The sequence below is a fragment of the Ricinus communis genome, chromosome 3, assembly GCF_019578655.1.
Source record: "Ricinus communis isolate WT05 ecotype wild-type chromosome 3, ASM1957865v1, whole genome shotgun sequence".
Lineage (NCBI taxonomy): Eukaryota > Viridiplantae > Streptophyta > Magnoliopsida > Malpighiales > Euphorbiaceae > Ricinus > Ricinus communis.
Window position 1 is genome coordinate 5,044,952 of NC_063258.1, and position 15,429 is coordinate 5,060,380.

The following is a 15,429-nucleotide window of genomic DNA, read 5'->3' on the forward strand; positions in this document are numbered from 1 at the left end:
GCTTTAAGGATTGTTGAAACTCAAACTGAGAGAAAAATTAAATGCCTTCATACCGATCGTGGTGGAGAATATTGTTTAAAGGAGTTCGAAGCTTTCTGTGACAGTCATGGCATTCGGAGAGAGCTGACAGCTTCATATACGCCACAACAAAATGGCATATCGGAGCAGAAAAACAGAACCATTCTTAATATGGTGAAAAGCTTGATGGCAAAAGGAAGAATTCCAAAGAAATTTTAGCCTGAAGCGGTGAATTGGAGCATTCATATTTTGAATAAATGTCCAATGTTTGCTGTTCAAAATATGACTCCAGAAGAAGCTTGGAATGGGAAGAAGCCAGCAGTAGGTCATTTTAAAATTTTCTATTGCATCGGCTACGCACATGTACTAGAAGAAAAGGGGAAGAAGCTTGATGATAAGGGTGAAAAATGTATTTTTCTCGGTGTAAGTGAAGTATCAAAAGCATACAAGTTGTTCAATCCATTGGAAGATAATAACCAGCAGAGATGTGATTTTTGACGAGGAAAGCATATGGAATTGGGATGAACAACAGTCCACGATAATTATTCTTGACAATGAATCCAATGAAGAACAAGAGCACATGGAGCAACCTCTACATCAGCAAATTTCAGAACTGCCTTCACTAAGAGCTCCACCAAATACAACACCATGTAGTCTTGACTCTTCACCAACAACAATAGAATGTGATTCCACTACTGAAGCTAAACATGTTCGAAAAGACCAGGGTGGATGGTGGACTTTGAAGTGCCAAGAAATTTTCAAGATGAAGATCCAATCACTCATTTTGCTTTGTTTGCTGATTGTGATCCTACAACATATGAAAGTGCTGTTAAAGATTCTAAATGGTGCAATGCAATGAATGATGAAATTGAAGCCATTGAAAGAAATGGAACATGGGAGCTAACTGATTTACTAGAAGGGCATGAAGTCATTAGCATAAAATGAGTGTTCAAAACAAAGTTGAAAGAGAATGGGGAAGTCGAAAAGTATAAGGCGCGTTTAGTAGCCAAAGGCTACAAGCAACAGTATGGTGTTGATTATAAAGAGGTTTTTGCTCCAGTTGGACGACATGATACCATCAGAATGGTAATTGCATTGGTTGCTCAGAGTTCATGGCCTATCTTCCAAATGGATGTTAAATCGGCATTCTTGCACGAAACTCTTGAAGAGCAGGTATATGTTACTCAACCTCCCGGCTATATTAAAATAGGAAATGAAAATCAGGTTTACAAATTAAAAAAGGCTCTTTACGGTTTAAAATAAGCCCCACAGGCATGGTACAACTGTATCGAGAATTATTTTTTACAAGAAGGTTTTCATAAATTCCCTTATGAGCATACACTTTTTGTTAAGATTTGAGATGAAGGAAGAATACTCATTGTATGTCTGTAAGTTGATGATCTTATATTTATTGGAAATGATCCTGCCATGTTTGAAAAATTTAAGAAGTTCATGATGACAGAGTTTGAAATGTCGGATCTTGGTCTAATGCACTACTTTCTGGGCATAGAAATAGTGCAATCAGCTGATGGAATTATTGTTTGCCAAAAGAAATATGTACGGGAAATTTTGGACAGGTTTCAAATGCAGGATTCCAATCCTATAAGCACTCCAGCTGAGTTTAACTTAAAGTTAAATAAAGATCATGAAGGTAAGAAGCTGGACAACACATTGTTCAAGCAAATCGTTGGGAGTTTGATATATTTGACTGCAACTAACCAGAAATAATGCATTCAGTGAGTCAAATCAGTAGATACATGGAATCTCCAACTGAAATGCATCTTGCTGTTGCAAAGAGAATCCTACGGTACTTGCAAGGTACTAGAGATTTTGGCTTATTCTTCAAAAAGGGAATAAAGTCAGATTTGGTTGGTTATACTGATAATGATTATGTTGGGGATGTTGACGATCGAAAAAGTACTTATGGATACATTTTTATGATGGGTTTAGCAGCTGTGTCTTGGTCTTCGAAGAAGCAACCCATTGTCACTTTATCCACGACCAAAGCTGAACTTATTGCTGCCACTTCTTGTGCATGTCAAGCTCTTTGGCTTATGAAAATACTTAAAGAATTGCGATTCAATCAAGAAGAAGCTGTTGTGATTTACTGTGATAACAGTTCTACAATCAAGCTTTCCAAGAATCCGGTGCTACATGGGAGAAGCAAGCACATTGATGTTAAATATCACTATATGAGGGACCTTGACAAGGATGGAAAAATTGATTTGAAGTATTCTAGAAGTGAAGAACAACTGGTTGATATATTTATTAAAGCTCTTAAGGTTTTTTCCTTTCAAAATTTGAGAAAAATGATTGGAGTTTGTACTTTGAAAAGTTCTGTAAATTGATGCAGCAAAAATCTCAGTTTAAGGGAGGAAATGTTAGAAATAATTACCGTTTTACTTAGTTTACTATGCAGTCATTTGATTGAAGTTTATTTGGTCTTAAATTTGTCCTAGTCTTTAGCTATTGAGTATCATTTCAGTTGTAGTGAATATCTATTCCTATTATATAGGAAGTCATTGCATTCTAGTTGGGAATTCTGTTTTGTATTTGCCTTTAAAAAGGGCCGCTTGATTATTCAATAAATGTATGATCTCAGCTTTTCATTTATTTCTTATGTCTTAAGAATGTAGTTAATTTTAAACTTTTTAATTGAAATATAATCATAAATGAAAGAATTTTTGGATTTATATAGAAATTTAAGGACTCTTGCAAAAATAAGCTCAAAAGGGTGAAAATTAGAGTTTATTTTTTGACTCTTATATATATTAACTTTGATAATTTACAAAATTTATTATATATACGAATCTGATAAAGTTAATTTATATTTATTAAAGAACCGAATATGCTGTCGAATCTCAGAGCTGCCCTCTGAATCTCTTGCATTTGATCCATTGGCATATTCGCATATATCCCATTAACCCTTTTGGCTGGCCACCGATTTGGTTCTGTTACAGCACTCATTGTCATGCAACTGAATAAAAAGCCAATTATTACAAACCAAAATTATCTCTTTTTTTTTTTGTTTTTTAAAGGCAAAATCAAAATAAATTTTAAAATTATTTTCATATAACTGTCTAGAAAAACGGTCACTATTAATTATTTTTTAATTAAATGAAGCATTTATAAATTTAATTGTGTGATAAATTAATATTTAAAATTTGAGCACAATTTTACGAAAGAAAAAATAAAAATAAAAAAGACATCTTGGACTGCTATATATTAAGGCGATCTGGTGGTAATAAGGTGTATCTATCAATCCTCCATCATGGCAATGGCAGGATTAAGGCTTGTTTTATTATGTTGTTTCGGGTTGCTTCTGGTGTCCACTCATGGAGATCTTCAACGATTTGACCACCCAGCAAAAAGTGATGGTTCTCTTAGTTTTCTGGTCGTCGGAGACTGGGGTAGAAGAGGTGCTTTTAACCAGTCTCGAGTGGCTCTTCAGGTTCTAATAATTTCCTTTTCTGCATTCTCTTTTGCTTCTCATTTTCTTCTGCACACATATGTCAACTTTCTTGAACTGCTTGCTCATAACTAAGAAATATATATGAAGTTCAGGACAGAAAAAGATGGTGTCGGGTCTTCATTCATACTTGCAACTTGTGTTCATTGTTCTTATTCTGAGAAGCAAACTCAGAATTGGGTTTTTTTAGGTAAAAATCGTTGACATGATTCTGTTTTGAATAGATGGGAAGGATTGGAGAGAAGCTGGAAATAGATTTTGTGGTATCAACAGGGGATAATTTCTATGATAATGGACTGACTGGTGAACATGACCAGGCATTTGAGGAATCCTTTAAGAAAATCTACACTGCAGACAGCTTGCAGAAGCAGTGGTACAGTGGTAAGTTCCAAAACTAGACTGCCTGCTTGTTAAATTTGTTTGATCTTTTCACTGTCTGTAATTTACAGTGATGATGTGAGTGTGATAATATTTTTCTTGATTACAGTTTTGGGCAACCATGACTACAGAGGCAATGCAGAAGCACAGTTGAGCCCTTATCTGAGGAAAATTGATACCAGATGGCTTTGTTTAAGGTCTTTTATAGTCAATGCTGGTTTGTAATTTCTTCTGCTACATCTCCAATTTTATCCAATTTAATTTCTCTTTTGTTTTTTTTGATATTTACTATTTCTAAAATATAATTTTCATTTCAACCTTTTCTTTATTAAATTTATTTAGTAAAACTTTTAAATAATAAATGGACAGCTATTGTTAAATTAGGATTTTGCTAGATAGCATGACAGATGTATCTTTTAATTATAAATAATTAATCAGATATTATTTTAAATAATTTATTAATTATATACTTTCTTCTATTAATGAATTTATATATAATTTTTAATTATTTACATAAATTTAAAATTTGTAAATGAATCTCATAATTGTAAAATACGAATGAATAAATTTTAAATAAAATAAAATATCTAGTTGATCAATAACCAAATGTAACCAACAAATCAGGCCAATCTAGTCTTTCACAGTCATATTACATTAAAATTAATTACATTAATAGATCATTAAAATTAAATAAAATTAATTTATATAGTATTTTATACTTATGGTAATAATTCGTTAAATTAATATTTATATTTTTTTAATTTTCAAATAAATAAAAAAACACTAAATCTTTATGCATATTTAACTAAATTTCAAGTTTTTTTAATTTTTTTTTTTATATTTGGTGTAACAGAATTGGCTGAAATGTTCTTTGTGGACACCAATCCATTTGTCGATGCCTACTTCAGTAATGCGGAGGGTCACACCTACGACTGGCGGGGCATCTCCTCTCGCCATTCTTACATTTCAAATCTTATGAAGGTTCTTTTTTCTTTTTCCTCTTTACATGGCAAAATTTACTATTAAGCCCTTATAATTTCTAATATTGTTTTATTAAATTCTTAATTTTCTTTTTTTTTTATTAACCCCTTATATTATGAGGGAAAAAAATTTGGATCTCATAGTACATGCTTAAAAAGTTGGAAAAATAATAAAAATACCCATGTTTTCTTATCTTTATTAAAATTATTGTGTAAATTTTTTTTTATTTTTACTGTATGAAAATATCAAAAATATATATTTTTAATTTTTTTTAAAAATACTATTTTTGGTAATACTATAAAAAAATTAAAAAAAATCACAAAACAACCGAAAAAAAATTATACCGTAGTTTTTAAAAAAACTAAAAAGGTAATTTTTTTAAAAAAAATTTACACGGTAAAACTGATATTATAATTTAATTTTTAAATATTATTCCATTTATTTTCAATAAAAATAAAAAATTATTTATTATGAATTTAATGTAATTACTCATATTTTTTATTCACTTAATAAATAATTTTATTTTCAGAAATAAGTATTATATTAATATTAAATTATAAAAATTTAAAGATATTAATTTATATAGTAAAATATGAGAATACTAAATTACGGATACTTACCTATGAAGAGAAAAAACTTGAAATTTTTTTAAATATAAAAGCGTCGAACTATTTGGTATCTTCGGTTGGCACCTTTTCCTTTTAATATGTATGACATAGACTCCAATTTCCTTCTATAACTCTAAAAAGCAGAACATAAGTTTTAATGACATTTACTGAACAGGATCTAGAATTGGCATTAAGCAAGTCAAATGCAAAATGGAAAATTGTTGTTGGTCATCATGCAATCAGAAGCATTGGGCACCATGGAGACACCCAAGAACTTGTAAATAAGCTTCTTCCAGTCCTCAAGGTACTCAAACACTCTCATCTCCTTCTTGTAACTCTGGACAAAGAAACATGACTGGAGTTAACAGCCTTCTGTTTGCAGGCCTATAATGTTGATTTTTACATGAATGGACATGACCATTGCCTAGAACATATCAGTGACACAGAGAGGTAAATTCCTTTTTGCTTTGCTTTAAATGTAAAAAAATCCTCAACCTCACCTGTTGTCCTAAAAGAGGAAGAAGAGCTTCTGTCAACATCACTGACCCAGAAACTTACTGCAGCCCAATACAATTTTTAACAAGTGGAGCAGGATCTAAAGCATGGAGAGGAGACCTTAAAGAAATGAAGAGAGGAGGTCTTAAATTTTTCTATGATGGCCAAGGTTTCATGTCAGTGCAATTGACTCAGTCTGAAGCAGAGGTTGCATTCTATGACATTTTTGGCAATGTGTTGCATAGATGGAGTACAACCAAGTTACTTTACCAATCAATATAATACCCAACTTGTATTAGCATGGGTTACAGAAAGATAAGATGGGAGAAATGTTTTTCCCAAATTTTAAAGCATGATTACCATTGGTTTCTGGATTTAGCCTAGGGAAGGTTGTACTTTTGTAAGATGTTCTTAATTCTTCTGTCATCCCAATTGAGAAATGAAAATGATATGGTTTATATACAGTTAGAGATAGTTATGTGTTTATACTGTTGTTCATTCTAACATCTATTTTATACCTACTAAATTAACCCATATAGTTCTTTACTGGTTTATATATATATATATATATATATATATATTGTTGGTCACGCATATCATATCTGTAAATTATTATTATAAAAAAAATATTTAATCAATTGATATATAATATAATATTTTCCAAATATTTAACTATATTACGAGTATATTTCTGTATTTTATGGAAAGAACTCTGTATTATTAATAAAATATAATTAAAATATTTTATAATTTAGATTCTCCATGGACAGGAGAATGTATTTTCTTAATTATTTTAGCACAAAAGAGTTCATATTCTATTTAAGCAGGTATTATTAATATTAAAAATCAAACCCATATATTGCATTTTACGAATATAACTAATATTAATATATCCTAATCTAGAATGTCATAAATCGATTGAATCAATTAAGGTAGCATGTGCAATAACATTGGAATTGTTAAGTATAAAAAGTTTATAGTAGTCTTTGTCCACAAACATATTATTTTTTATTAGATCAAACAATCTAAAAAAATTAAATATTTGCACCAATTTGCTACTTTGTCAAAATTAAGCAATGTAAATGGTAATATGGACGCAGTTTAAGAAATAAAAATTCAAAATTAAATAACGTTTATAAATAATGTGGCATTATAACCCATTAATTTGGATTTTTCGTTTTCTAATTTGAGTTCATGTCACTGTTCGTGGTGCTTAATTTTGATAAATAACTTAATTAAATAAAAATTGCACTTATTTTGCTAAATTATAGCTAAATTGATAATTTTTAAAAAATTAGTCAAAATAACAAAATTTCATAAAAATTTGAATTGTTTAGGATATTAAGCCTTTTTATTATTACTATCTTATCAAACTAATTGACACTTTAACTCCAACCTTTCCTAATAGAGCCATGTAAACTGAAATGGCTCTAATATTAGGTACCAAGAACATTTATAGTTCGAAAATCACCAACATACACGGATTCTACTTCATCCCCTATTGAATGGCATGAAGTAAAAGTGTCTATCATATATTCTTTCACATTGGCCCTAAGATTGGATTATGATATGACTTGTAGCCCTTCTATGAATTAGGCAACCCTATAAATTAAATTTCTTCTAATATTAGGTACTAAGATCATTTTCAATTCAAGAATTTCTAAGATAAAATATAACTTGTAATTCATCTAAGTTTCTCAATTAATACTAGTAATAACTCTTTTTGAAATATAATATGTTCAACTTTTTGATTTAATTATTATACGCGGTGAACTCAACAATCTATTAAACTATTTATAAATTTAGTAAAAAAAATTAATTATAAATTATAATAAATTCTTTCACTTTGGGAACACTAGAGAAAGTAACTTTTAAAATATTTGACAAATAATTTAACCATATTTAAAAATGTAGGTTTAAAACAATATGAAAAGAATTTGTTTACTTTTGGCCGTTTTAACTGAAATATGAAATGAACGAGTGGCACAAAAACAGGGAAGCAGCAGTATGCACAGTTGAGAAGTATTACTTTATGATTGCTAAATAAGCACGTGCTTTAATTATAACAAAAAATCGGCACGTTTTTCTCGTGCCAAATTGAGAAAGTATTAATGTATTGTAAAGTTTGCTCCTCAATAGTAAGTGGAGTGTGTCTCCCCCTTTCTGGACACACAAAAATATTTGTTAACTGTTCACATAAGAAAAAAATTTAGAATAAAATAATAATTTAATTAAAAACAATCATCATCTAAGTTTTTTTTTTCTTTTTGAGAAATAGAACCATTTAATTTGATTCATTATCAATAAAGGCAGCTGGTAACTGGTAGCTGATAGCTGATAACTGATGGCCAATAAATTAAACCGTTTGATATAATTTTATTAGCGGTTGCCGTTAGTATGTTAAATGACTATTGAATGTATAATTTATCGTTAAATATATTTTATCTTATAAATATTATATTTAATAACACAAATCAATAAAATAACTTATAATAATTAAAAAATTTGTAGTTGATTTTTTTAACTCAATTGTATTTATTATTAAAAATATTTATAAAAGTTATTTTAAAAATAAAAATAAAAATTTAAATCCTAATAATAAAAATTCTAATTTCAAATACCATAATTTTAAATATTATAATTATTTAGCTATTAAAAAATTTATTTTAAAATATAAAAATTTAATTATATGATATCAATTTAAAGTAAGTTATTGTTAATAAGTCTTAATAAGGATAATAATGCCCAAATAAATAAAAATCAAATCAACAGCTGATAAAAAAAAGTTCTAAATAGAGCTGGTACAATCAACAGCTGATTGAGACTAAATCAGCTATTAACTGCTGTTTCTTAAATCTTTACCAAACGTTTTAATATAGTTGTTCAGTAAGAAACAACTATTAGCTGCATCTAGACTTATTCATGGGTCGGGCCTGACTTGATTTTGGACAAGCCCGAGCCCGCCCAGGCCTGAAAATTTTTTAATATCTCTGAGCCCAAGCCCGAGTCCGAAATTTTTTGAAAAGCCCGGCCCGGCCAATTATTAAACCTGTCCCAAATTGCAGTTACATTTAGATTTAGGGTTTTGTTTTGTTTAATATATTATTAATAACAATAAAATTATAAATAGAAATAATAAGTAGCTAAGTGGTATATAACACTTAATTATAAGTTGAAGGTCATAGGTTTGAGTGCTAGGTATGATATTTCTTTTTTTTCCAACTAAACTAGACATCGGGCTGGGTCGGGCCGGGCCGGACTTGGATTTTTATATAAATCCCAAGCCCTGCCCGAGGAGTACGGGCTTTTTGTGGATTCGGGCCGGCCGGGCTTGTACACAAAAATTATTGTCCAAGCCCAGCCCGAAGAGTGCGAGCCTGGGCAGGCCGGGCGAGTACCCAGGCCCATGAACAGGTCTACCTGCATCAAACTTCTGAACTAAACACCATCTAAGTCATGTACTATTTAAAATATATTAAAGTAATAACTAAAAAAATTATATTTTCAAAAATATATCATTTTTAGAATAAGGAGTAATTTTATAAAATTAATTTTAATTATAATATAATTTTATTACAAAAAGAATTCAATAAATAATATTTGAAAGGTTTGAAACTAAAAATGGCAAAAGATTCATTGGATATACAACAATAATATATAAAATACATCTTCTTAATTACAAAGTATATTCATATAAAACCAGAGAGTGTAGGATTGAATTCTCTAATCTACTAATAAACAATATGGCTTTGATTTTGTCAAAATATTAAATTTAGTATGAGGCTCAAAAATTGACATATAAAAGGTAAAAATAGAAATTTTATTTACTTGTTTGGTGATCAAAGAGTTAAATTATCCTGATAATGATGTTTTTATATATTAATATATTTTAATTTAAACAAGAAGTGGGAATTGAAGAGAATTGAGCCATAAAAAAATAATACTATAAGAAAGAAAGAAGAAAAACAAAGTTAGTCAAATATATAAGACTTGTTTTTGGAATGAATTATTAACAAGGTGAAGCCTCCGTTATATATACATGAAGGAGCCTTGCATTCTACTACATTTCCAATGTAGTAAAAAAATAACAAAAAAATCTCAAATCTCCAATTTTCCATTGTGGGATTTGAGTAAAAAAACAACAACCTATTAATTAATAATGATTCTTAACACTCATTATTAATTTCCTCCTTGATATGCTTTCTTGAAATCATGCCAAGTAGTTTCTAAACTTTTCTAACTTTATATTATTGAGTCCTTTAGTGAAAATATCAGTCAATTGATCTTCTATCTTTACCTGTAACACTTTGATTTCTCCAAGCAATACTTTTTCTCTAATAAAATGATACTGCACCTCCACATGCTTTGTCCTTGCATGAAATACTAGATTTTCAACCAAACTGATAGCTGATTGATTATCGCAATATATTAGTACTGCATAATCTACTGGCTGAAGTAGATTCTCCATCAACAGCACTAACCAAGTACTTCCTTATGCTGCCATTGTCGCTGCACGATACTCAGCTTCTGTTGTTTACATGTCCCAGCCGTGCATGCCACAAATCAGTTGTTTCATTATTCCTTGTCTTTTCCACATATGCCTCCTTTGTCAGCATAACATACATGGAATCTATCTTTTGTCCCTTCATAATTGGTGTGTCAACTATTTTGACTTGTTGACAAACCTTGACATCTCTAGGGCCAAACACAACAAACTTCCCACTATCAGTTAATTGTGAGACTGATAAAAGATTCTTCTTCATCCCAGTAACTCGACAAACATCTTCCAGCTGCACTTGCTTCTGATTTAGACAGGAATCAATCATCGTATCACCAATATGAGTGATTGGTAGTCGCGAGTCATTTGCAGTCACCACAACTCGCCTGCCTTTGTTTTCTGAAATATTACAGGGTTTATCCATATCTCCTGTCATATGACCGGAACACCCAGAATCAAAGATCCAGTTTCTCTCATAATCAATTCTATGAGAACTCGAAGCACTAGAGGCTTGCTCCTCTTTTTCTTCTACTGTGGTAGCCATGAGGCTAAGCACAACCACAAATTCTGAACTGGAAGATTCCTCAAACTGCATTGTCTCAAAATTCACAAACAATGCCTCAGCATCCCATTCAGGTTCTGCCTGGTTATAGTTGCTCACTATTGCTGCATTACTTTCTACTGTCTTCTTCTTCGACCAGCAATCTCTTGCGTAATGTCCCTTTTTGCCACAATTGAAACATTCGTCATTCGGATGTCTGAAATTTCTAGACTGACTGTTATTTTGGTGCTGCTTATATTGACCTCCCCCATATTGGGTATTCCCTCGAGTCTTTCCTTTGTTCTGACCATGAAATTGATTTCTCCTTTTGTTGGTGTAGAGTGCCACCTCCTCAGAATTTAAGGATACTCCAGCCATTTATTTTGCTAGAGTTTCTTGTCTCCTCAATAGAAGGTTGTGTGGGCCAACCTTGAATTGCAGCCATAAATCCTCTGTACTCTGGTCGCAATCCGTGTGTGATAATCCGTCTCATCCTGTTATTGACAATTTTGGATGCCTCATCTAACTCAGCAATCTCTCTATAGATGGATTTCACCTTTGTAAAATACTGACTAATTGTCATATCTCGTTGTGAGACTGACATTAGTTCATTTTCTAACAACTGTAGCCTTACATCATTCTTCTTTGCAAATCGTGAAGCAAAACAATCCCAAACTTCCTTTGGTGTAGAAGCTTCTCTGATATGCTCCATCATCTCTTCTTCAATAGTGGTTTTAATGGCAAACATAGCTTTGCTAACTTTAATTTTCCACTTTCTGATATTACCAGCTTCATCTTCTGGTGGTGATGTAGTCTTGGTCCCGGTAACAACCTCCCAGAGGTCTTGACCTTGCAAGTATGACTCCATGCAGGTCTTCCACATGCTATAATTATAATTATTCAATTTTCTATAACACCAACATTACTTGAATCTGCTATCGTGATTTGGTTTCAGCAGCCCCGCATCTCACCAAATAATTCCGGTTCCAAACCGATGAACTCACAGTTCCAAACTGTGCACGAGCAGAATCTCCCCCGTACAACTGCTTTGTACGTTAATAAACAGGACCCTTGATAGACTAGTTGTAGTACCAAAATTCTTTTATGATGTGGAAGTTCAGATAGAGCTGCAACTTGCTCTAATACCAATTGAAGAGAATTGAGCCCATAAAAAATAATACTATAAGAAAGAAAGAAAAAAAACAAATTAGTCAAATACATAAGACTTATTTTTGGAATGAATTATTAACAAGATGAGGCCTCCATTATACATACATGGAGGAGCCTTGCATTCTACTACATTTCCAATGTGGTAAAAAAATAATAAAAAAAATCTAAAATCTCCAATTTTTCAATCTGAGATTTGAGTAAAAGAAAAAAACAACAATACATTAAATCCTATTAATTAATAATGATTCTTAACAGGAATTCCATTTGGGGCTTCTTTAACTCCTAAATTACATTTTAATGTCTTCGAAATTTTTTTGTTAACTTTGCTTCCTTTTTGGTTTGTTAGTCTATTGATTTTTAAAACATTCTTTGAAGTCCTCAAAGTGTTAATTTTATTTTTTATTTGTATCCTTCATTTTTATTAGTTTTTCTTATTAATTCTTACTATTTTTTTATTTTCATTCTTAGTTTCTATTAAAATCTTGTTTGCTCTGACTGATAAAATTATTTAGAGTTAGCCGTGATAAAATATAGTTATATAATGTCTAATGACCAAATCCAAACGAGACTTGTTTAGTTAATTGTTTAAAAATTTCTAATTTGAGTTCCAATATATTTATTAAATAGATTTTCTGATCCAACCCATTTAATATATTAACTTTTAAAAGTATATTTTTTATTATAATATATATTTTTTAATTTAATGTATGTTTTTTGTGTTTATTCTTATCATATATGCATGTCAATATATTAACATGAATAATTATATATATCATTTCGAGTTTAAACGACCTGAATAGGTCAATCTATTCAGACCTAATTTTCTAATGTGTCATAAATAAAATTTGTTCAATGACCCAAACATATTTATTTAAATCCAAACCGATTTTTAAACTTCATAACGTATTATATTTCAGTCGTATCAAAACCGTATTAATAAATAATAAAATTTCTAAACCTAGCCGAGAGACCATTCTTGCAGTTGACGCCTTTATGAATATTAAACATTTAAGTAGATGGACTTGAAACAAACAATAAAAACTTGACCCTTTTTATACAATTTTGAAGTGATCAAAAGGCAAATCCATTATTCTCTGCCTTGAATCAATGGATAGGTTTGAATTGGTAAAACTAATCAAGAATATTTCTATATTTTCCTCTTCCTTTTCTTTTGTTTCTTTCTTGAGAATATATTATTCATCAAAATAATATTAAGAAACGGACTAAATTTTAAACTACCATAATTACAATAATATTTTAATAAATTTTATATAATAGATCAAATTTATATAAAATATTTTAATATATATTATATAATATAAATTAATATAAAAATTTATAATTTTTATTTAATAAATAAATATATAAAAATATTAAAAAAAATCACCGTAGAACGAACATGTGAAGGCATGAAAATCATCGGCTTTTTTTCTTGAAAACTTTGGTGGCTTTTCGCATCCGCGGCTTGGCGGAAAATTTCCATCCCGTCTTTGTCAATAGAGTCGCCCACTTCACTTTTTGTAAAATCTAACATATATATGTAATTTTTATTATATATACTTCATTTCAGAAACTTTCAAACCGTACGAAAATTTTATAATATTTTTTATATCTAAATAAATAAATAAGTATTATAAGTATTTTATATTTAAATATTAAATAATTGACATATAATTAATTATTTATCTACTATTCAATGCATGGGTAAAAATATATTTAAAGTAATTACTATTTATCTCCTGTATTTTTTCATATTATGCTAGTTAGTGTTTAAAAAATATATTTTTTCATTCTTTTATTTTGTAATTTTAAACTAAAAATCATTTCCATTAAAACTTACGTTAGAAAATCGTTAATTAGGTTTTATTTTATACTATTTGCCTCTTGATTTTTTATGTAATATATAAATTGCTTTCTATATTTTATTTATTGCATTAATTTTTTTTTTGTATTTTGAAAGTCAATGTAAATAAGGATCTAAATTGATACAAGAAATATAATTTGATTTTCAAACTTCTAATCAAAATTACAGTTCTACTATAATAAAATTATTAATAATAATATTATCTATTTTATTTTAACAAAAATAAAGTTAAATTATATGAACTTTTAATATTTTGATCAATATAAATATTTTTAGATATTTAAATTTTATTAGAATTTGATTATGCTAAAGATTAGAGTAATTAAAGAATATTAATTAATTATTTTTATACAAACACTAAAATTAATTTTTGTATAAAAATTAGACAATGTAGTTTTAGTATAATAGATAAACTATAAGGGACAATTTGTATATTACATCAAAGATCAAGATGCAAATAGTATAAAAATAAACCTAGTTAACGGTTGTTTAACAGAAATTCTGACAAAATGAGTTTTTAGTATAAAAAGATAAAATAAAAGGATGAAAAAATATATTTTTTAAATGTCATGAAGTAACTAGTATAATACGGACAAATATATGTAGTAAATTATAATTACCTCAATATATTTTTACTATTGACGTCAAAATAAAATTTTAGTGTTTTTAGAGAAAGTTTTAGAGGTAATTACAATACATATTTATATTATATTGTTTATTCATTAATATTTAAAAATATATTATATTATTTTTATTCTATAATTTTATATTAAAAATCTATTGTTAGAATTTTTATTATTAATTATTAACTATATTTAGTTTTATACTATTTGCCTTTTGATTTTTATGTAACATATAAGTTATTCTTTATGTTTTATTTATTATATTAAAATTCTCTTGTATTTTGAAAGTCAATCCAATTAAATGACTAAATTATAAAAATATATAATTTAATTCTCAAACTTTTTATTAAAGTTACAATTATAGTGTAATAAAATTAATAAGAAGAATAGTATCTAATTTACTTTGATATTTAAAATTAAATTATACAAATTTTTAACATTTTGATAAACATAAATACTTTTAAAATGTTTAAATTTTATTAACATTTAATTGTGGCAGAAATTAGAGCAAGTAGAAGAATACTAGTTAATCATTTTTGAAAAAACACTAAGATTTTAATTTTTGTTAAAAATAAAATTTTACCTTAATTTGATTTAAAAATAAATCTAGATGAATTTGATACTTAATAATAAGCTTAATGATTAGTTAATTTTTTTTATCAATTTAGTCTTTTATCTATCTTAATTTTGAATGAAAGAAATAATAGTTAGATATATTAAAAGATAATGGAGTTTTAGTGTAATAAAAAATGCTATAAAAGAAAACTCTTTTATTATACCAAAA

At 28.7% G+C, this 15,429-nt stretch overlaps 1 protein-coding gene across 1 annotated transcript; it reads left to right on the forward strand.

Moving 5' to 3' along the window:
* The first annotated feature begins 3,201 nt into the window (after positions 1–3,201).
* LOC8287907 (purple acid phosphatase 17) lies at positions 3,202–6,413 on the forward strand. The gene is made up of 7 exons (XM_002533731.4): positions 3,202–3,469; positions 3,712–3,868; positions 3,975–4,082; positions 4,719–4,846; positions 5,630–5,758; positions 5,837–5,904; positions 6,018–6,413. The coding sequence occupies exons 1-7, from the start codon at positions 3,290–3,292 to the stop codon at positions 6,229–6,231; spliced, it is 984 nt and encodes a 327-aa protein (XP_002533777.1). The 5' UTR covers positions 3,202–3,289; the 3' UTR covers positions 6,232–6,413.
* The last annotated feature ends 9,016 nt before the right edge of the window (positions 6,414–15,429 follow it).

Coding starts and splice junctions, on each gene's coding strand:
- LOC8287907 (XM_002533731.4), top strand. CDS start 3,290: ATGGCAATGGCAGGATTAAGGCTTGTTTTATTATGTTGTTTCGGGTTG. Junction 3,470..3,711: donor AGTCTCGAGTGGCTCTTCAG/GTTCTAATAATT, acceptor TGTTTTGAATAG/ATGGGAAGGATTGGAGAGAA. Junction 5,759..5,836: donor AGCTTCTTCCAGTCCTCAAG/GTACTCAAACAC, acceptor TTCTGTTTGCAG/GCCTATAATGTTGATTTTTA.